The sequence below is a fragment of the Rhineura floridana genome, chromosome 8 (assembly GCF_030035675.1).
Source record: "Rhineura floridana isolate rRhiFlo1 chromosome 8, rRhiFlo1.hap2, whole genome shotgun sequence".
Taxonomy (NCBI): domain Eukaryota; kingdom Metazoa; phylum Chordata; class Lepidosauria; order Squamata; family Rhineuridae; genus Rhineura; species Rhineura floridana.
This window is the reverse complement of record NC_084487.1, coordinates 84,017,019-84,040,555: the sequence shown is the minus strand read 5'-3', so window position 1 is coordinate 84,040,555 and position 23,537 is coordinate 84,017,019. Positions and strand designations below refer to the sequence as shown.

The 23,537-nt window shown below is 42.3% G+C and overlaps 1 protein-coding gene across 1 annotated transcript; it reads right to left on the bottom strand.

Annotated features, from left to right (window-relative positions):
* Positions 1 to 20,535: 20,535 nt before the first annotated feature.
* LOC133389998 (mesotocin receptor-like) lies at positions 20,536 to 22,329 on the bottom strand. The gene is made up of 2 exons (XM_061637838.1): positions 21,417 to 22,329; positions 20,536 to 20,765 (listed from the first exon to the last, which is right to left on the bottom strand). The coding sequence occupies exons 1-2, from the start codon at positions 22,327 to 22,329 to the stop codon at positions 20,569 to 20,571; spliced, it is 1,110 nt and encodes a 369-aa protein (XP_061493822.1). The 3' UTR covers positions 20,536 to 20,568.
* Between the last annotated feature and the right edge of the window lie 1,208 nt (positions 22,330 to 23,537).

Below are 23,537 nucleotides of genomic sequence, written 5' to 3'. Positions count from 1 at the left end.
GTGCACACCTAAAGGGCAGGATGCATGCCGGGAATCTGGGATGCCTGTCACATGAGCAGCTGCAGCTAGTGCTAATCTCCTGCAATCTTCCGGATTCCCAGGCTTGCAAATGGATTATATCTGGTATTATTTATCACAAAAATTAGTACTAAACTTCCACTGTACTCCTCTAGATTTTTGGAACTAGCTTTTACGTCATATGAAAGGTCAAATTACTAGGTAAGAAATCATCAGAATAATGGAATACAGTGCAGCATGAATGCAGCCTTACTCTGTATTTGCACCTTTATCATGAAATTATATTGAGAAATCTATTGTTCTATCAATCTTATGTTTTAATAAACAGCCTACTAGAAAAGAACCTGCAACTGAATAGCTCTTCAGCTATGGGCTGGCAATTAGATGCAAAACTGCTGCTAAAAAGCTGAGGTGGTTGCTGTTGCCCTCACTGTAAATAGGGAGATTACCAAACTAAGCAAAGGGTTCTTAATCTGTGGTGCATGGATCAGTCCATGGATGGGCTTCAGGGGGTCTGTGAACCAGGCACACACAAAAAGAAATCAGTTTCTAATGCAATAAAATAAATTGCATTTATTTATTTATGGGAGTCCATAGCTTTCATCAGACAAAGGGGTACCCAAAAAAAATTAAGAACCATCAGACCCCCCCCAAAAAAGGTTAAGAACCACTGAACTAGGCACAAGCCACCCTAGTGTTAATTCCTTTCTGTTCCCACCGTCACCATCTAAACTACTAGGAGAGGGGAGGATGTGGGGCTACTTTCAACTCCTCAAGCAGCAGTGCTGTGGTGGAGACCAATAATATCCCAGGATTCAAAGGCTATTGTGGTAGCCACTGAAGAGTTCACTACTTACAATCTATCATTTCTCCTCCAGGGTCAGCAGTGGTGACAACAACAACAGAGGCAGCAACTCTGCCAGCTCCATACTTCTGAAGGTTTGCAGGGACAACTCTTGTGCCTCTTACATGTTAACAGACAGTGGTTACCAGGGTAACAGAGCAGCAACAGAGCTTTATAGCCCCCTTGCCTTATGCACTAACAAAGATAGCAGCACTTGGTGTGAGTGCTTTTCTATGGGCCCTTTGCTGATCTATAGGCCCCAGCAGCTGCCTGACTATGCCAGTTGCTGATGATGGACTTCTCTAAGACCTGAGACACTTGAACAGAGATGAACTAGGTCATCTGCATACTGTGCACCAATGCTTCTGCATGAAAATGTGTTCTACTATTAGTCTACAAGAATCAGATGCATGGCAGGCATCAGCGCCAGTTCCATGCTTTGGGGGGTCTTTGAGTAAGGCACCTCCAATGGACTCCTATCTCTTAGCGACCCCCCCCCGCCCCCGCCGCCATTGTTGCCAGCTTCTACTGCCACTCCTCTGACTCATTATTGGTGCCATCTTGCCAGGAAGGGCCAATGAGCAGACAGGCAATAATAGCTCCTTTTTCTCACCACTAGAGCTGATTTGTTGTCCCAGGCTCACAGTGCTGGGTCCCTGCCTTATGCAGAAATAGCTTTGCTTTTAGGTGACTATTTGCTCCCTACTACTAAAGAAAAAATTTAGCTTGGTGAGTAAAAAATGGAAATGGACTGCCTTCAAGTTGATCCTGTCTTATGGCGACCCTATGAATAGGATTTTCATGGTAATCGGCATTCAGAGGGGGTTTACCATTGCCTTCCTCTGTGGCTGAGAGGCAGTGACTGGCCCAAGGTCACCCAGTGAGCTTCATGGCTGTGTGGGGATTCGAACCCTGGTCTCCCAGGTTGTAGTCCAACACTCTAAGCACTACGCCACACTGGCTCTCTGAGTGGTGAGTATGTATATCCTCCTCCCCTCCTATTCTGGGCAAAGAAATTGCCAAGTCCCAGGACAAGGAAAAAATTAAGCAAAAGCAGGCTGATAAGAATTGGGGAAACTAGTTATTGGATTTTACCATATCTATTGGTGTGGGCTTGCAGCCCCACCTGTGGAAAGCTCCTGCCCTAGTTAAGTACCTGGACATCATTCATAGGGCCTTTTCTGAGTACCTGGGTCCCATGTGGCTCAGGTACAATGAAAATTTTAGAATGAGGGCAGCTTTGAACCCTGCCCTTTCCAGGGACATTCCTCAGCAGGAACTTTGGGTACAGTGCCTTGCCCCAACCCATAAAGCTGTTGGGGAGCATGCTGATAGTGGGCATTTGTACCCAGACAGGGCTACAGCTCAATATACGGCCCAAGGTTTGCAGGAAGGCTTCTGGATCCCTTATGTTGGTCACAGGGGATATCAAGGAATATTGCTATTGCTATTGAATATTGGAGAGCTATTGCTAGTCGGGCGGTATATAAATTTAATAAATAAAATAAATAAATAAATAAATAAATAAGGAATCTTAGATCCACCTCTGGAATGCAGGATATTGTCTATGCCAAACTGAAGGAGGAAATTAAGGAGAATAAAGTCTCTGGCCCCTTTAATTCTCTGTCCTTGCCTAACTTGGGAATCTTTCCACTTGGGGTGGTCCCCAAGTGGGCTCCAGGTGAGTTTTGCCTCATTCACCACTTGTCTCATCTTCGTGGTGAGTCTGTGAATGATATGATCCCTCAGCACCTCTGTTCTGTTGCCTTCTTTTGACAGCACTATCACCATGGTGCGGCGTGCGGCGCTGAGGTCAGAGTGCCCTGCTTGGCAAATGCAATATAAAGCCTGTTTTCTGCCTGCTTCCTGTTCATCCACAGGACTTTGACCTCTTGGGCTTTTCCTTTGTGGGGAAATTTTATGTTGATTGGGCCTTGCTCTTGAGATGTTCCATCTCATGTGCTGCCTTTGAAACCTTAGCGCCTTTGTTGCGTGGGTGGTTAGGTGGAGGACTGACTCAGAGAGCATCATCCATTATTTGGATGATTTTCTCTTTGCTGATGCTGCAGGCTCGGATATTTGCCTTGGGCTCATGCAGGCTTTTGCCTTTATTGCTGAGGAACTCAATGTTCCTTTGGCTCCTGAGAAAACAGAGGGGTCTTCGCCTGTTTTGATCTTTGGGGACATTGAGCTGGACACTAGGCTTCAGTTGTCCAGGTTCCCCGACCAGAAACTGGAGGATTTGAGGGTAAGGCTGACCCAGGCCATAGCTGCTAGGGAAGTTACTTTGCGAGAGCTGCAGGTTTTGGATGGTCATTGAAATTTTGCATGTAAAGTCGTAGTTCTTGGCAGAGCATTTCTTAGGCACCCATGAGATGCATCTAAAGGCCTTAGAGCCCCTCACCATAGGATTAGGGTCTCGGGTGGCAAGAGAGAGAATTTGTACACATGGTTATCCTTTTTGGAGCAGTTTAATGGTGTTTTCTTTTGGAGGAGCGAGCTGCTCCTCGAGGCTGAGCTGCAGGTTCACTCTGATGCAGAGGGAGCCTTGGGTATGGGCATTTATTTCAGGGGATTCTGGTGCTCTGAGCATTGGCCTGGGGATTGGTTTGTCAATGGTGTCACTAGGGATCTTACTGTTTTAGGATTCTTCTCCATAGTGGTGGCAGTTCACATTTGGCCACCATTTCTGGCTAATAGGTCTGTTAAGTTTTGGTGTGACAACCAGGCCACAGTTTGGGTGATTAACTCTTTGTCATCTAGGTCCCTTAGGGTTATGAGGCTTGTTTGGGTCTTTGTTTTGCAGTGCCTCAAGCGTAATCTTGTTTTTCTGGCTTGGCATGTTCCTGATCTGATTAACGAGATTACGGATTCCCTTTCTCATTTTCAGGTAGAGCATTTTCGGGCACTTGCCCCGCAGGCCAGAGCCAAGCCAGAGCCAGTGCCTTCCTGGATGTGGAACCTTGAAAGATCGAGGTCCAGCAAGCCATAGAAGCTTCTTTGTTTCCCAGTACCAGATCTAGCTACAAGAGGGCCTTTTCTGAGTTTGAAACCATCCGACAATCAGTGGGCTTAGCCAAAGTTTGGCCAATCCTGACTGATCATATTTTGCAGTTTACTGTTTTCCTTAGGCCCAAGGATTTAGTTAGACGTTTGACAGTGGGTTGGTTGGTTTGGCCTTTTATTCCATGGCCTGGAGTTTCCCCAACCCTATGGCTGATTTCAGAGTGAGGAAGTCTTTGGAGGGCCGGGCTAGGGAGGCACCTCGGCAGCCTGAAGCTTGAGCCTCATTTCTCCAACTTTGCTTTAGGCTTGCATTCAGGCCTTTAATGTTTTATGTCACTCTGATTTTGTGTGTCATCTGTTCAGGGCTGCCATGCTCTTGGCTTTTTATGGTGCCTTTAGGGTGAGCGAGTTGGTGGTTGCTTCTAAGCACGACTGGTCAGCTAGGAACTTAATATTTTCTGATGTTGTTTTTTCTGCCAAGGGTTTGTCTATCAAGCTCCTCTAATCAAAGACTGACCAAAGGAGAAGAGGCTTTGTGGTTGAATTGGGGCCTCGTGGGGTTACTGACCTTTGCCCTGTTCAAAATTTGGCTGCATACATTTGCCTTCGTGGGCAAAACCCTGGAGTTTTATTGCAGCATGAGGATCAGTCACCACTGATTTGCTTCCAATTTTGGGCCGTGGTTAAGATGGCCTGGGGGATGGCTTGTGCCCCAGCTGGAAGCTTTGGCACCCATTCATTACATATAGGAGCAGCCTCTATTGCTGCAGCTCTAGGCCTTGGAGGCAGGAGTATCCAGACCATTGGGAGAGGGAAGTCCAGGGTCTTTAAGAAATATGTTCAATCTTTCAAGTTGCAGGTTTTGTACGAGAACCTCTGGTTCTGTTTTAATTTTTATTTTGTCTTTGCAGGTTTTGGCTGGAGTGGTAAGCCTAAGCATGTCCTGATTTGTGGCCACAGTATCATTTTCTGGGCCCTGCACAAAGCCAGGGAGTCTGCCATGGGTTCACAGTTTGGCTTTAGTTCAATTGCTTGCATCGATTGGGCTGGCAGGTGTGGCATGGTTTGGAGCCAGCTTCTTCCAGTCCTGCTTCAGCGGCTGCGTGGTGGCTCCCTGCCTCAAGTCTTATTGGTTCACCTCAAAAAGAATGACCTGGGAGTGAGGAAGTGCTTGTCTATTCACTCCCAAGCTGAGAGGGAGTTCTCTTTTATTCAATCTGCCTTCCCAGGAGTTAGAATCATCTGGTCTGATATGCTTCAGTGCAGAGTGTGGAGATATGGTGCCTCCAAGCAGATGGATGAAGCCAGGAGAGAAGTGAATGGTTCCTTGAGGCGGGCTTTGCTGGCTGATGGGGGTGGTGGATTCATCCCCCATCCAGACATCAAACACTCCTTGCCACACCTGTATAGGGACAATGGAGTACACCTCTCTGACCTTCCTTGAGGATCTGTGGCCGAGTACCAGGCATCACCTTTGGCTGTGTGTGTGTGTGGGGGGAGAGGTGACCTAAGCAAAGACTAGATCTCCTCTGTGGCAGGGTCAGTGTGGGCTTAGTAAAAATGGGTTAAGTGGAAAAATTGGCGAGAACCTTGAGGCACCTTCTATCTATCTATCTATCTATCTATCTATCTATCTATCTATCTATCTATCTATCTATCTATCTATCTATCTATCTATCTATCTATCTATCTATCTATCTATCATCTATCTAATCTATCTGTCTATCTGTCTATCTGTCTATCTATCTGTCTATCTATCCGTCTATTGTATTTATATACCGCCCCATAGCCAAAGCTCTCTGGGCAGTTTACAGTACCTAAAAACATTAAAAACACATATACAAATTTAAAATACATCTTTTAAAAACAATTTAAAAACACAATTTAAACATTTAAAACAATTTAAAAACATATGCTAAAATGCCTGGGAGAAAAGGAAAGTCTTGACCTGGCACTGAAAAGATAACAGTGATGGCGCTAGGTGCACCTCAACAGAAAGATCATTCCATAATTTGGGGGCCACCACTGAGAAGGCCCACTCCCTTGTTGCCACCCTCCGAGCTTCCCTTGGAGTAGGCACCCAGAGGAGGGCCTTAGATGTTGAGTGTAGCGTACAGGTGGGTTCGTATCGGGAGAGGCATTCCATCAGGTATTATGGTCCCAATCCGTGTAAGGCTTTATAGGTTAAAACCAGCACCTTGAATCGAGCTGGGAAACATACAGGCAGCCAACGCAAGCGGGCCAGAATCAGTTTTATATGTTTGGACCGTCTGGTCCCTGTTACCAATCTGGCCACTGCATTTTTCACAAGCTGCAGTTTCCAAACCGTCTTCAAAGGCAGCCCCACGTAGAGCGCATTGCAGTAATCTAATTTGGAGGTTACCAGAGCATGGACAACTGAAGCCAGGTTATCCCTGTCCAGATAGGGGCGCAGCTGGGTCACCAACTGAAGTTGGAAGAAGGCACTCCTGAGCCTCAAGTGACAGAGATGGTTCTAGGAGAACCCCCAAGCTATGAACCTGCTCCTTCAGGGAGAGTGCAACCCCATCCAGGACAGGTTGGACATCCACCATCTGGTCAGAAGAACCACCCGCTAGCAGCATCTCAGTCTTGTCTGGATTGAGCCTCAGTTTATTACCCTCATCCAGTCCATTGTCGCAGCCAGGCACTGGTTCAGCACACTGACAACCTCACCTGAAGAAGATGAAAAGGAGAAATAGAGCTGTGTGTCATCAGCATACCGATGGCAATGCACTCCAAAGCTCCAGATGACCGCACACAATGGTTTCATGTAGATGTTGAACAGCATGGGGGACAGAACTGACCCTGTGGAACCCCTTACTGGAGACTGCAGGGTGCTGAGCAATGTTCCCCAAGCACCACCTTCTGGAGACAACCGCCAAGTAGGAGCAGAACCACTGCCATGCAGTCCCTCCCACTCCCAACTCAGCCAGTCTTCCCAGAAGGATACCATGATCAATGGTATCGAAAGCCGCTGAGAGATCAAGAAGAAGAATCAATAGGGTCACACTCCCTCTGTCTCTCTCCCGACAAAGGTCATACAGGGCGACCAAGGCTGTTTCCGTGCCAAAACCAGGCCTAGGAGGCGAAGGGGGGTTTCCTCAGACCTGTCCATTAAAGCCTCAAAGCCAGATGGTAGGGACAGGAACCCTTCTTGAGGACTGCCCAGATCAGAGGCTCAATGCCTCAAGGCTGGAGCTGAGGGTGATCTGGACAGAATTCCCTAGGCACAGTTTATGTGCCAGCAAAAATGGGCCTAGGAGTAGATAGTAAAACTACCCTTGGGCCTAGAGCCAAGGTTCCTCACCCAAAAATCTGAGGATTTTAGTTTAAGCTTTATAGCACTCAGATTTTAGGAACCCCCACTGATCTTTAATATTGATTTAGCTTCCCTCCACAGATTTATTGGATATTGGCTTAATTGGCTTAACTGATCATTCGACTTAATTGGTGCATTTGCTTAGGATTATAATTGGTTCAATTGGCTTAATAAAAATGTTGCCCATTTTCATCCCATATCTTGTGTCTGCCTCATCATTTGAGTGCAAGAATACTTTTGAATATCTGTGGGGGGGAAGCAGTTGTAGTTTTTATACTTTTCAGTGAATCCTTCCATGCCCTTCTTAATTTGTTATTGAATTCCTGGTGGATCCACTTACCTTCTGTTTCTCAGACAGCGGCATCACTAGCGGGAGTGCGGGGGGGTGCGGATGTCCGGCGCGCGCCCTCCCAGTGGCATGGAAGGGGGAGGCTCAGCAGGAGATGCTGACCATGCGCTCCAGGCTGTCGGTGGAAGGCCCGTCCCGGCTTCACCGCCAGTGAGCAGGTGCCTGCTTTGGGCACGCACAGGACTGGGTGCCAGGGGGCCCTTGGCGAGCCCCCAAATCTTGTGCTGAGCACGTGCGGGCATGCGAGGCCAGCCACCCCCGTCCATGCCCCTGGGAGGGCACGCGTCGGAGGGGCACCCAGCTGGAGAAGCAGGCCTGGGAACACCGGCGCGCCTCCCTCACCCCGCCAACACTGCTCTTGGTCTCGCCCGCCCGCCTGCCTGCCTCCGAGAAGGAGTTGGCTGCTTTGACGCCGACCCGGAGCACTTCTCGGCTCCTTTGCTGGGCAACGGCGAGGGCGCCCTGCCCCGCGACGGGGCAGCTCTGGGTGTCACCCCCCTCATGGTGTCACCCAGGTGTGGTCCTCACCCCCCACACCCCACTAGTGACGCCGCTGTTCTCAGACATGAGTCATTCAAATCAACTTTTTCCGGCTTCTCTTCTAGTTACATTCTCTAGGATACACTCTTCACCATTTAATATAGGCTCCTGCTGCCTTCCATGCTATTGTTTAAAAGTCAAGCAATTTTGCAAAAAAGGGTATATAGTTCTGGATAATGGCAATCAACGGTAACATTGCCAGTGTGAAACATTTTAAAACCCTGCTTATGTTTCATAGGTCCTCTTTGAATGTATTATTTGTCTGTTCTTGATTAATTAATTTAATTCATTGAAACATCAATAACAATTTTAGAGTTTTGGATGGGGTGCCTGTTTTATTAATTGGTGGTCTCTCAGTATCTTGTTTATGAGTATATTGTGTTTATGTGTTGTACACAGTTGCGTTTTACTGGTTGCCTTCCTCTGAGACGTAAACTGAATGGAAACTAGGGATGGGGGAGAAATTAGGTTCAGGTCATGTTTAAAAGCAAATCTAACTAATTTGCACTTTCTGAAACAATCTGAGAACTGAAGCACAACCATCCTTCAAAATTCATACTTTTCCAAATATTGCAATGCAGTTCTCAAGGCAAGGACAAAAATGTATACCTGGGGTAAAATACATATATTGGCAAATGCATATATTGGTGAAAAGAAATGCATTTCTTAGTGAAAATAACAGACAAAAATATACTAGGGGAAATTGCTTTCAAAAATGTGTATATTAGGTGAAATTGCATACAAGCATGTGCATACTAGGAAAAGTTCATAGTAAAATGCTGATGGGTTATTTTTTAAAACAATTGTAAACGGATGTGGAAATGTGGAGAACTGAACTTAAAACTGGAAGAATGAGAAACCGGAGACAAACTGAAATTGGCAAATTCACCTATCCCTAATGGAGACTGGGAAGAAGGTTTTCTTACCACAGAAAGGCTTATATGAAATTCAGGCTTAAATCGTTCCAGTGCAATGCAAAGACCTTTCTCTCTTCCCAGGCCCAGTTCCATTCCATTATTGACTTTTTCTTTCTTTCTTTCTTTTTACTGCTTGCTATTTTAATATCACAGTTTTAACAGCATATTTTATTAGCTGTTTACATTTACTTAACTGTCAGCCGCCATGAGAATAGCAATACTTAGTTTTCTTTTGGGGTTATTTTTTAGAGTTCTAATTCAATCTGACACTCTTGGTTATTAGCTTGCTGATGTTATCTCTTGCCCTAATTTTTCTTTTTTTCATAAAAATGTCAGATTCTTAACTGTATTGGTTGTTTCATACCCTCTATGAATGCCTTCATTTGGGGAATAAACCTTACTATAAATAAATGAAGGGCAGTCTACATATCTTTTAAATAAAAGACTACAAAGAAATAAAATTCGTTACTGAAAATGTATTCTTCTGTGACACTATTCTCCTGTACTTGGTTCAGCCTCATATTTTCAGTATCAGTCCAGTGGCCGCAGGCGAGACGAAATTGCATGCAGTCAAGTAAATGGGCTGGTGGGTGAAGGATGGCGTGCTCTGCTTCTCCCAGCATGCAGTATAGAAATATAGTGGGCTGCTGGAGGAAGGATGGGATTCCATCCTCCTCTGCAAGCTGCCACCAGGGTGTTGTTGTATGTGTGTGTTTTGCAGAGTTTTTCTGGACTTCGTTGTTTGGATGCATCCTTATACTAATAGTCATTAGGAAGTTCATGCTCAATGGTGGGTATGTGCAAATTCCTGAGAAAAACAGGAACTCAGCCAGACTCAGAAGTAAGTCCAGAAAAGTGACTATCCTACAAATATATATATAACCTGCTGGGGTGGACAGAAGCTTTCCACATAGTTGGTTTCATAATTTAGAATTCTGATGCCAAATGACACAGCAGAGAAATCTCTCTGTTTCTAATCAACAAAATGCTTTCTGTTTCAGAAAAATGATCTGTTGGTTAGAAAATATTGGGGATGAAGCCATAATAATATGATGGCTAAACACAATGGTGTGTTAACATGCAGGGCTATCATAAAACATGTCTGTATTATTGCTAGCTGTGCAAATATAAATGCTCTGGAAATCAACAGAGGCAACCCATTTTATGACATTAAAATGAGTTATACTAGATCTAGGTCACTGCATATTGTTCAATAACATGAACAATGAGACGTATGAAAGTAAAATTAAAGTGTGTAAAATTAGTGAAGTCAGAAAGAAATTCACTAATAGGCAAAACTCCTTGCGGTTTAAAAATATACCAATAGCCCACAGATATTTCTATCAAACTTTAAAAAGCAGGGAAATTGGGCAGCTATAGTGAATGCACCAGGGGAGCAGGAGACCTGAACTCCTCTCTGAGATATTGTACTGCCCTATGAATTTGTCAAAATTCAAACACAATTTGGGTTGGTCTTTGCCTTCTTCCACTTTTCTGGCCCCTTTGCTAACATGATGCCTTCCAGATGTTGCTGAACTACAGCTTTCATTAACCCTTTGACTATGTCCAATATCATGTGAAGGGTACTAGGCACCACACCTGCAATGTTGCAGTTTTGCTGGATAGTTAATTTCTACACCTTGTGAAGTAGAGAAAAGAGACTGAAGTGGAAGAAGGCAAAGATTCCCATTCTTAAAAAATGGCGTCCATAAATAACGGCAAACCACAGCTGGTGTTTACTGTCTTGTGGTCCCTCTACAGCTGTCAATACAGAAGAACTTAGAAGACATCAACATTACATTGCCATCTCATAGTATAGTTAGAAATAATAGGTGTTTTAAAAGATTTTCACTAATTCAAAAATAATCATTCTGGAATGAACAGCAGCATTGTTAATAGCTTGGATCCAAAGATATTGCTGTGTAAGTGAAAGGTATTTATGCACATGGAGAGGGGATCACCAATTCTCTCCTCCATCTGCAGCCCCCTGAAAATGGGCTGTAACTGGGGACGTGCCCCAGAGAAGGCTAAGGGGGCTGCTGATGAGGGGAAATTGGCAGCTGTCTTGTGCAAGAGGAAGAGCCTTCAATTTGCACAGCAGGGTCTTTGGATCCTAGCCTATATGTTTTGTTTCTCTGACTTACTTGGCAAAAGGTCTCTCATAAATAAAGTTGCTTTGGCTTACAGAAGAGAAGGTGGGGGAGAACAAGAAAAATGCTTTGCAAACTTTAAGCCCAGCTGGAGTTAATAGCCTTCTTGCACAAATAAATAAGGAGATTGGACATTTTACAAGACACATGGAATAATATACAGTGGTTGTCATGTGGGTAAACTGAACCTTTATGATTTTTAGCAGTTCTTAAAATAAAAAGAATTATTGGGATTTTATAGGTCTGTGTGACACGTTTAGGATAGCTACTTTCAGATGGGTGGATCCAAGCATTATAAAATATTGCTCTTCCACAGTAAGCTACAAGTGAAATTACAATTGACTTTCCACGCTATCAGGGATGTTGCACTTATTCTGTATGTTCATCTCACTATGTTCTATCCATACTGTGTGATATAGCTGTGGTGTGTAAGGATGGGGAAGAGAAAAGTCCGATTCACAAGTGACCTTTGGGGAGGGGAAATTCCAAGGTTTTTTTTTTTTTTTTAACAAACTTTATTTAGCCCTATCTGCTTATTAATGGAAGTGTAATTGCCCAATACTGCCCATGAAGTGCTAAAAAAACAAAATGTTTAACTCAGAACTTGGAAGTAATTCGTTACTTGTAATTCATTACTTTTTTGAGGAACGAGTAATTCCTTTACATTTTGATTGTAATAGAACTAGGAGTAATTTTATTGCTTTTGAGGAGTAATTGTAATGTTTCCAGCATTACATTTGAGCATTACTTGGGGGGGGGACAGGGGAAGTCTTCTGCTCCTCTGATCTGTGGATAAAAATCATATGCCTCAAACTGGGCTTCTGTGCAGCATCACTTTTCCCTCATGCTCTGTTATTATTATTATTATTATTAAATTTTATTTATACCCCGCCTTTCAGCCAAAGGCCCTCAAGGCGGCTTATACTCTGTGGGTGGGTAGGAGGCGACGAGGGAGGAGGTGGACAGTGAGACGGGGTGGAGTGGAGAAAACAATTGTTTAAAAACTGGATGGTGGTGGTGAAGAATGGAGTGGAGGGAAAAAGGAACCAGAGGACAAGAACATGGATAAAGGATATTATAGAGTTGGAAAAGGTTCAGAAGAGGGCAACCAGAATGATCAAGGGGATGGAGCGACTCCCTTACGAGGAAAGGTTGCAGCATTTGGGGCTTTTTAGTTTAGAGAAAAGGCGGGTCAGAGGACACATGATAGAAGTGTATAAAATTATGCATGGCATTGAGAAAGTGGATAGAGAAAAGTTCTTCTCCCTCTCTCATAATACTAGAACTCGTGGACATTCAAAGAAGCTGAATGTTGAAAGATTCAGGACAGACAAAAGGAAGTACTTCTTTACTCAGCGCATAGTTAAACTATGGAATTTGCTCCCACAAGATGCAGTAATGGCCACCAGCTTGGATGGCTTTAAAAGAAGATTAGACAAATTCATGGAGGACAGGGCTATCAATGGCTACTAGCCATGATGGCTGTGCTCTGCCACCCTAGTCAGAGGCAGCATGCTTCTGAAAACCAGTTGCCGGAAGCCTCAGGAGGGGAGAGTGTTCTTGCACTCGGGTCCTGCTTGCGGGCTTCCCCCAGGCACCTGGTTGGCCACTGTGAGAACAGGATGCTGGACTAGATGGGCCACTGGCCTGATCCAGCAGGCTCTTCTTATGTTCTTAAGGAAGAGAAGGAGGCAGCAGTAGCAGAATGGAGTTAAAGTGTGGAGGTGAAAGATGACAACGTGGTGTGTGTGTGTGTGAGAGAGAGAGAGACAGAGAGACAGAGAGACAGAGAGAGTACCGTGTTTGCACTTGGCACACAAAGTGTCCTCCACCACCCTCTCTAGCTACTGTGCTGCATTTGCAGTATTTTAACTTTTTTGCATCTCAGGGGAAATGTTTGCTTGGGTGAGTGTCCCTTAGTTGGTGACAGGGCAGGGTCTGGGCGGTGGTTAAGTGAGAGAGATTGTGCTTGCTGGATGGGGAGGGGGTTGCGCTTAGTTTGATGTGCAAAGATCTGAATAGTGGCCTCTGCCTCCCTCCTCATCTCCCTTACCAGTGGAGAGACCACCATTGCTACCTTACAGATAAAAAGAATTATTCTACTACCTCTGTATGTGTGTGTTTATATTTAATGTTGTTTTAGGCTACTTAGATGTGCAGCAGCCAAGGCCAGCACCTTGCAGGCATTTTTTTTAATTAACTGAAATGTAACTGTAGTGATTACTTTTGAGAAACAATAAAGTAATCAGTTACTTCAGAGCAATTGTAATCCTAACAGTAATTACTACTTTTTGGGCCATGTAACTGTAATTTATTACTTTTTAAAAGTAATCTCCCAAGCTCTGGTTTAACTTTTGTTTTGGATCAGAAGTGTAGATTGGAAGTGTATGGATGAAAGAAGTGAAGACTCGGGCAAAAAACTGGAAAAAATGGGGAAAAAACCATGTTCTTTTCATATCCCTAGTATGAACTCCCTTTAAACTGTGAGTGAATGAGGCATGGCAATTCCACACTAATGCCTGGTGTGGAAGCATGTTAACATTTTTGATAGCAAGAATACAGCCATGTTCTCTGTAATCAAATACTTTTTTGTTTCATTCTTAATCTGTTCTGTTGCCTGCAGGGTTCCACTTCACTAACCCAAATGAAGATACATCCTTTGAACTACGATCTAGCTTCATCCAAGAGCCCAGACATGGCTTTTAATTTGGATCAGAAAGATGAATGAATAATATATTTTCACACTTTTTCTTGCTAAAAGGGAAGGTTAGGACATTAAGATTCCCAGGATATTTTATTTTGTGATGAAATCAAATTCCAAACTTACGTTGCAGTCCTTTAGATGTATACATATAGTCTGGTATATATCCGTAGACTTCTTGTTATTTAAAATATAGAGTTCAGGTTGTTATACATATTGTTCTATCAAAGCTCTATACCTGAAAATTAGCATTACATAGTAAGCCACAACTCATTAACCATGCATAACAAAAGCTATTCTGAGTTAGATAAGGTGCTAAGAGTATAGCTATGTGTTGCTTTGTACAGTCATTTTCAAAAGCAAAACCAAATTGATTTAGCATGTAATATACCAAATAAAATACCATCTTTTGGTGAACAAAAGTGTAATAAAAACACACAAATAACAAAAGGGTTAAACTACCAAAGGAAAGAGTTAAACAAATAGGATTAAACTACCAGGCCAAAGGATTAAACTACAAGAGCACCCCTTCATTGGAAGAAAGGGGACACAATTTAAAAAGCAGTTACTTCACAAGTTATTTCTTTGTTTCAGCGGGTAGGAAAGTTGTAGAAAAAGAAATCAGTGGATTGCAGACACTGCATTATTCAGAACATGAACGTTAAATGTGCTAAGAAGAATGGTTTGGAGTCAATTTTCTCCATGCTGCTATTTTTTGCTTCTTCTGAAAGGGGTCTTTTGGCAGCCAGAAACTTAAGAAGAAAGAAACATTATGATGCAGCAGTATATGAATTACCTTTGCATTTCTTCTTTTGTCCCTAGGGGAAAGTAATGGTGGATACTCCCTATCAATGACGAGTAAATTTGAGTACCTAAGGTACATAAGAAGAGGATGAGCAAAAAGGCCATGGAGATGTACTTTCAGATTCTGGGCTCCTCCAGATGATCTGTTGATTGAGCATTCATCCTGCTTTGCTTGCACTAAGCTTCTGCAGAAACAGCCCTGTCTTTACTGAACATTCATTCTGCTTTGTTTGTGGGGAGGTTATAATACAATGAACATTCATCCTGATTTGCTTGCACATCTTCCTGTTAACTATTTGTTCATCATTTTTCAGTACAATTACATATTCTAGCTGCAAAAGTCCCCTTTTTAGTGAAATTGTTGCACAAGGGCAACAGAGTGCTTTACTCCACTTTAATTGCACAAACCTAAATTTCCAGTAAGCACTTGAATCCCTTATGCTAAAAGCTGGCAGTCTGGAGACAGCCTTGGTTACACTTAGAGCCTAGTTATGTTTCTGATTTGAAAATACAATAATTACAAACAGCACAGCAGTGACACTCAGTTATACCTATTGGGATTTAAGAAGATTGAACCTGTGTCCTTCAGGATAAAATAAACATTTCTAGACAGGGCAGGCACCAAAGGGCAGCCAGGGCAGGCCCTGATGAAGGCCCCTGTAGCCCAGAGGGGCTCCTCTTTAGGGTGGGAGGGTAGCGCTCCCGTTCTACGATCCGCAGCAATGTTGACTCCTGATTCTGGTGTAGATTGCAGAGAGGGAGCTCCCAGGACCCCTCCCCCAGACAGTGTGGGCTTCAGTAAGCCCACATGCATGACCCACCTACGTCTTCTGTTGCTGGCAATGTTGTGCACACTGCACGCACATGCCTGCCATCAACCAAGATAGTGGCAGACTGGCTTCACTAACGGGCTGACGCCCTTGCTGCCATCTTGGTTGATGGAAGGTATGTGCACACATGCAGCGCACAAGTGGTTAATGAGACAATAGGAGAGGGAGGTGGGGTGTGCAGGCGGGTGCCAAGGGCACAGTCATGCCTGGGTCTGGCCCTGTTTCTAGACACAAATAAGCAAAAGACTAAGAAAAAATGCTTATTCTTCTTGTGGAAAATGCAGCCATGGAAGGATTCTTGATCTTAAACAACATAAATTACTTTTTTGGTGATGGTACATGTGTTTAGTATGTTGCTGCTTTTAGAAAACAGCATTTAAGATAATTCTAAGTATTATTTTGATACAAATGAGAACAATAAAAATATCATATATAGTTGTGTATATTTAGCGATGGTCACATTCTTAGAAAAAGGAACTGATAATGTTAATTTAATGTTGACATACATAACTCAGGAGAGTATGTAGGCCTACTTCTCAAAAACTCTGCTAATAAAATGTCCCTCCTATGCAGGAGTTGATTTCAGGCAGGTCCTGGCAGGCTGAGCCTACCCACCACTTTTCCAGGGCGGCAGGCCTCGGCCTACGTCATCACTTTTGCCTGTCCCTCTCACTGTGCTGTTCTTCTCACTGCTTTAGGCAGCTTCACCTTCACTTCCCTCCTGCCGTGGAGACGGCACTGCTAGGAGGAGATGTGGGACATCAGGATGGAGACTGGAGATTTGGCATCTCGCTGCATTCCGTTGTCTGTTTGCTTTTTCTAAATATTTATTATAGGTAGTTTTGAAGAATTTAGGAAAAAAATGTTTACACACATATTTTCTTGAGAACTGTTAATACAGTTTTTTAACAACATGGCTTTTCTTTCCATTTCAACTTTGTTTTATTGTTTTGAATTTATAATTATCATTTTTTTAAAAATCATATCATATTAGGCTCAATGTGGTGAACAATGTGCTGAGTCTTAAAGTAAACTAAAGCACATGCTTTTAATAAGAATAAATTTCAATCTCATTTTGCAAATTGTCAGTCTGTGTTGGGAGCTGCAAAATGGGATCCAGCTATACTGTACCATGGCCAGGGAGCTGCTAGACCCTCTTGCACCCCAAGAAACCTATTGCCATTATGTACTATCCATAGGTTGAAGGCCTACCCAAACTGAAGTGGATTTAACCCCCTCATCATACGTTTATAAGAGGAAGACATTCATATGAGCAAATGCTGCCTGCATGTAGCAGGTATTATCTCAGGCAGGGACCATAACTCAGTAGTAGAGCATTTGCTTTGCGTAGAGATGGCCCCAAATTCAATCCCCAGCAACTCCAGGTAGGACTAGGAGAGACCCCTGTCTGAAGCCCTGGAGAGCCACTGTCAATCAGTGTAGACAGTACTACTACTGACCTAGCTGCACCAGTGTTCTGACTTAGTATGAGGCAGTTTCCTGCGCTCTTATTTGTTCATACCATCCCCACTCTTCATTCTAATCCAAGGTACAGAAAGATCCTCATAAATAATTTACTTGTCTCTCTATTAATCAATATAATGTGTTTAATTTGCCTTGCCAACAGCCTTAGGCTTACAGAACACAATCAAGTGCTAGAGGACCACAAAAGAGATATTGTGATCATGTCCTCTAGGGACTGTAGTTGTAAGAACCTCCCTGGGAAGTGAGTTACACTGTGAGCTGACAGCTAAGAAACAGGCTGCAATCCTGTCACAATTTACAAAACATAACTTTGTGGAGTCACTCAAACATCAATACCAAGAAACTGACTGCCTGTGTCAAGTTTTTGAAAGGACAGTGCCAGACATTGATTCATTGGTCACAACATGTCAAATCCCAGGGAGTCTGTCCATATCAACAGAGGAAGTTCAGAGGGTTTTAAGAAGAACGAACATGGAAAATCTAAAGGTTGAATAAAGAGGTAGAGACCTCCAAATTCAGGGGTCAGGAGTACAAGAAAAACCTGGCATAAAGTCTGACAGGCAAGAGTAAAGTTGATTAGGCAATACTTTATTGATGATGTTGTTGCATTTGTATGTGGACTAGCTAATCCTGATTAAGGTTACAGCTGGACATTCTAGATCAGAAATTCTGTATGTTAAAAAATAAAGTCCTATATAATGTCTTATCAGATGGACCACGAGCCACATGACCTTGTATCTCCAACAATGGGACAATTTGGTGAGTATTTTTATACACACCCCTGCAGCATTTCACAGGAGCCCTCAGTGATTTTAACCCATTTTTGTTTTACTCAGACTGACATATATATCCCTTCCTGGCCAGAGTTCTAGTCAGAGTAGGGGTGACAATCGTTTATAAAGAAGTTTTAATGGGCAGATTGCTTCAACAGTCAATCTTATTTCTCTACATAATAAACCTATAAAGTAGGTCACTATTCTTTACCTTTTGCAGAATAACAACTGAGGCTGGGAAGTTGCGATTTGGCCAAGGACATGCAGAGTCTATGACTGACTGGGCATAGATTTTAATTATTGCAGTGTTTAGCTCACACTACATCATATATAATCCCTGGGCTGGATGAAAGGAATCTATATGAATTATCTTTGCATTTCTTCTATTGTCCCAAGGGAAAGTAATGGTGGATACTCCCTATCAATGGCGAGTAAATTTGGGTACCTAAGGTAGATAAGAAGGATGAGCAAAAAGGCCATGGAGATGTACTTTGTTGAGGGTACTAGGAATTGTAGTTCTGTGAGGGCTAAACTACAATTCCTAGGATTCTTTGTATCGGGAGGATGTGCTTTAAATGTTTGGTATGTATGCAGGCACGGTTTGGCAGTTCTGAAGAAGACAGAACTATAGATAGTGAAAGTTTATAAGAAGCAGCCTTTTTGGAAGGGATGTTAATACATGCTGCTAGTTTTGGGGGTGGAATTGATACTATGTTTGCCTGCTTGCTACTCTATGCTCAACCTGTATGTTTTCAAATAGGCTGATATATATCTATAGTATTAAGAATGTAGGAAGCTGCCTTAAACTGCATTAGACTATTTGGTCCATTTAGCTCAGTATTGTCTATACCGACTAGCAGCATCTCTCCAGGATTTCAGACAGGGTTCCCTCCTAGCACTACCTAGAGATGCTGAAAACTGAATCTAGGATCTTGTGCATGCAAAGCAGATGCTCTGCCATTGAGATATGGCCCTTCCCTCACAAGGAGTCTGACCCTGCAAAAGGCTGGTCCTGAAGGTTCTTTTCGTCAGGAATGTACAGACGCATAAAACAGTGTCTTTCTGAGTCTGACTACATGTGAGCCTGAACTTCATTGAATCATGCATGTAGAATACAAATGCTTCACTGAATCCTTCTTGTAGAATAGATCAAAATGAGAAATTTTGACCTGCCCATGTGAAGCCAACACACACTCCTAAATTACTCTGATGCATCTCTTTGCTCTTGTTCATATAAACAACTCCCATCATCCCCAAGCATTTGCTACGCTGGCTGTGACTGATAGCCCTTGGAGTCCAACAATATCTGGAAGGCCACAAGTTTCCCGCACCTGATATAAACACAGCCTTAGTAACCCTTACCACATAGCACATAGTATACCCATGTTCACCCTCTTGATCACTTTGATACTGTTTTCTCAGCCATCCTTTATTTACCCTATTTTGCTGCACTACATCCTTGACTTAGATTATTCTTCACATGACTTTACCTTATTTGCTTACATTATATCCTTGGCCATGTCCTCTTTTTTTACCACACCCACTTTTATACTTTGGCCACACATACTGCAGCCACACCCACTTTGATGTGCAATCCCCAGAGGGTTTATCATGAACCCATGCAGCCCTCAATCTGAGAAAGGTTAGCCACCCCTGACTTAAGAGTAGGGGCAGCCAACATCGCGCTCTCCAAATATTGTGGACTACAACTCCCATCATCCATGACCATTGCTTATGTTGCCTGGGGCTGGAGGGAGGTGTAATCCAACAACATTTCAGGGTAGCACCGCATTGGCTACCCTGCCTTAGATAAATAAGTCAGTGATCCATTTCTGCACTTTGACATAGGGTGATTTTAAAGAGCACATATTACAAAACATGCCCATGATTAAATGGATTAGCAAAAAATCTTGCAGTGGCAGATTGACTTCTGAAAGCTTTTTCACAGGTGACTCTGAGAACTCCATTTGAACATTTTGTGTTTGCTAACTACATTCTAAAATGATTTGGGCCTAAAATAGAGCATAATGATGGGTAAGCAGTGTAAAAAATCAGGGAATCATCAACTCAGTCACAAACTCACTGTGTGGGATTAGGTATGCTACTACCTTCTCAGCCTGAGCAGCCCATCTGCAAACTGGGAACACACACAGGATCTTATAAACATTACTGCATTAGTGTATGTGAAATGCTTTGACGACTCTTAAGCAGGGCTAGAGAATCTGTGGTCCTCCATCTGTTGCTGGACTTCAGCTCTCATCAGTCCTCTTGACTGGCTGTTGCTGACAGGAATTGGAGTCCAATAGCACTGGAGGGGCACAGGCTCCCCACCCTGCTCTCCAGCATGGCACAAATGGCTAGTATTAATATGTTACTCAAAAGTGTGCTTAGTATAGTTTGTGGGGGGGGGGACCTGCAGAGAACTCAGCTATGCATTTACCAAGGCAAAGGTTCTGGAGGTTTTATGATATGCTCACCAAAGCTGCTGTAAAAGGATATAGAATTGAGAGCAGACTAAAAGTACATGTAGTTTGAAATGTACCTTGGTGTGTATGGACTTTGGCACTCCACACACAAAAATCTTCCAAAGGATTAGATGCAGTGTCTGTATGACCATTATCTCCCTTTCAATATGCCTCTTACATCATCCTGGGAATTTTTAAAACTTTGTATATATTTGCTTAAAACCTAAATAAACTATGTATGTAAAGGAAACAATCTTTCCTACCACACATGCACTTACCCAAATAAGAAAACTAGTTCAATGTGAATGCAACAAACAAATAGAAGCTATAAAGCAGGAGTTGATAATTACACAGTCGTCGTATTGTCTTCAAATTCTTTCTCTCCCAAGTGAACGCTGCCTGTAATGGTAGACTCATCGTTAGCTGAAGGGTTGTCCAGTATTTTTTTTGAACATGGTATTTGACCACAAAAGTACATATAAATCCATGGATTAACACAGCTATTAAGATTCCCTAGGAGCATAAGAATGGTTATTACTGGACCTGAAAGGAAAAGAATTTACAAATCATTCACAGAAGACAAAGGAAATTTTAATCTTCAGTGACTCCATTATTCTTCAACCAATTATTTTGCTATAGATTTTTTTGTTTGGGAGGGAGGATTTTCCAAATGTCTTTAGAAATATTTTGTCACATTTTCAAAATTCACTTTATATTTATTTAGAATCAGATTACTGGTCAGATCAAATGTAGCATTTCACATGAACTATAGACTATTTGTAAGAGTAATTAGAAATGTCTCCAAAAAGTTACAGCATTATTGTGTAAATATTTCCATCTGCTCCAGTTTTTCATAAAACATAATTCTTTAATGAATATAACATAAAGCAACCTTTTAGGTGCAAGTATTTCAAGACTGCCTTTTAAATAACTTTTTTGAACCAAAGTCCTCCAACTTTAAAAATAAGACTTTGGTGCTCATAAATAATTTACTCACATTTGGAGACACACATGCAGACAAAACATATTAATTGCACAGAATCATGCAAAGCAAAAAAAATTGTTATCAATCTACAAACAGCATTCTCAAGCATCACATTTTGATGATTCTATGGTAATACAAACTGAGCAAGATAGAAAAGTATATCAATGTAATTATTGGCCATGTGTCAGTCAGAAGAATAGAATGCTTACCTTCAGTCCTAGCATCACTGGGGTGCCATGCAGTCCATAGCTGTGCAATGAAAAATGGTGACCAACAGAAAATATAAGCAACAACTATCACCACTGTCATCTTTATAGTCTTGATCATAGACTTTGACATACAGTTCGCATTGTTTCTCAGGGATGACTGTATTTGCTTATGATGAGTTACTTCAAATTCATTGCAGCTTTTCAAATGCATGTTCATTTGGATTGCTCTGCATATCCTCACATGGCATATGATGAGGATAGCTGCAGGAAGGAAGAAAATAGCTATGGAAATCCAAGTCACATATACCTTTGTGCCCCAGGGTTCAATGAAGTCAGCTTGGCAGTCAAATATGTCTGGGGAAACCTCTCTTTTCCGAAAAATAAATACTTGGGGAATGCTAAAGACCAGAGAGATAAACCAGCTGATGCAGATAGGCGCATTCCAGAGAACCCCTTTCTTTTGAAAAGAGGCCATGGGGTGGCACACTGCTTGGAATCTGTCCATTGCCATAATGACTATCATATAAGTGGAGGCAAACATGCTCAACAGCTGGAGATAAATGATGATTCTACACAGGATGTCTGGACCCATGAAAACATCTGTAATTATCCAAAAGAGCTGAGGAAGGACTTGAAAGAATGCAACCATCAGGTCTGCAATACTCAGATGAAGCAGGAACATGTATATCCTTGACAGTTTCATTCTTCTCCTCCATAACACCAGTATGAGGATGATGTTGCCCACAGATGCTGTTGTAAATATTATTCCTAACACAGCAATCTCTACCTGAGCTAATTGTTCATCTCTTGGTTGTCTTTCAGGCAGAGTTGATGTGTTTGTTGAGCTGACAAAACTGGGAAGGAAAGGGATGCTAGGCTCATAGACCTCTTGAGAAAATGAGAAATTCTCCATAATGCAGAAGAGCTACAGTTTGGCAGCTGTGGAAGACAAGCTAGTAAATACACTACCAGTTGTTTAGGTTGCAATATGTCTTGGAGCATATGGGTTCATGCATCAGTGGGCTTGAATTTCACTATAACTTTTCTCTCTTGTCCTCCAATAAAAACATGTGAGAAACTCAAAAAAATCTTCACTCTTCTTGACAAGTAGAAGCTTATGTAATTTGAGAGGTTGCAGTTGCCTTAGCCAGGAGCAAATTCAGAAATACAGACACACAGAAACACAGAAGAGTTAAACAGATACATTTAAATAAACTTGTTGGCTTAAATAAAGTGAACCACCCCTTTCCATCAAAATCCAAAGGGAGAAAAAAAAAGAGCAGCCAAATTCATGTTTGTATATTTGCTTATGGGATCTTTGCCAAGGATCTATGTGACAACTGTGTTCCTTAATTTAATACTCATGATCTTCTAATGACAAATGTTTCTACTTCTACATATATACATGGAAAGGTTATGCCTTTGGGACTCAGTTTTTCATCCAAAAAGCTTAATGGACCTCTGTGACAAATAGAGTAGGCTAAAATCAATGTATTCAACAAGGGAACCATATTAACTTTGCTTTTACTCCCAAATTGAGTTCATTTACTATGAAAACAGAAAATGTCTCTAACAATAATGTCATTTTTTCTTTTCCAAAAGTAAAGGTCAAAGTTGGAATTCCTTTGTTAATACAAAATAAATTCATGTGAAATAGATTATATAACCTAGAACGACACATCTGTTCATCTTTTTCACAAGTGGGGAATGCAGATGAGAAAAGGCACAGTGAAGATCTTTGCTGTTTCAATGGCTACAGCTCGAAAAACTGCGAAACAGATTTACAGAAAGCTGTCTGGTCTTCTTATCTCGATATGGGCTACATTGTTTTGCCATAGAAAAACTACTATTGCTTTTGAAAGGGACATGGCTGCTTCATACATTTACATTAAGATGTACTCATACGTTACAACCAGTGTGCAATATTTTAGTAAACATTCCTACAGATATTCCTGCAATTTTGCAATGGCCTATGGCTATAAGCAAATAAAATTTGTTGTTGTTGATATTCCTGCAATTCCTCCTTTTAGTTTCTCCCTGCCCCCCACTATTATAAATATCACATGGAATGAAAAAAAGTCCTGAACATACATTATTTCTTATTTCCACCGTATGGTATAT

What these genes read in the sequence shown, in the direction of transcription:
- LOC133389998 (XM_061637838.1), bottom strand. Translation starts at nt 22,329, where the DNA reads ATGGAGAATTTCTCATTTTCTCAAGAGGTCTATGAGCCTAGCATCCCT. An exon ending in CAGTGATGCTAGGACTGAAG is followed by an intron (nt 20,766 to 21,416) that starts GTAAGCATTCTA and finishes TTTTCCTTTCAG; the next exon opens with GTCCAGTAATAACCATTCTT.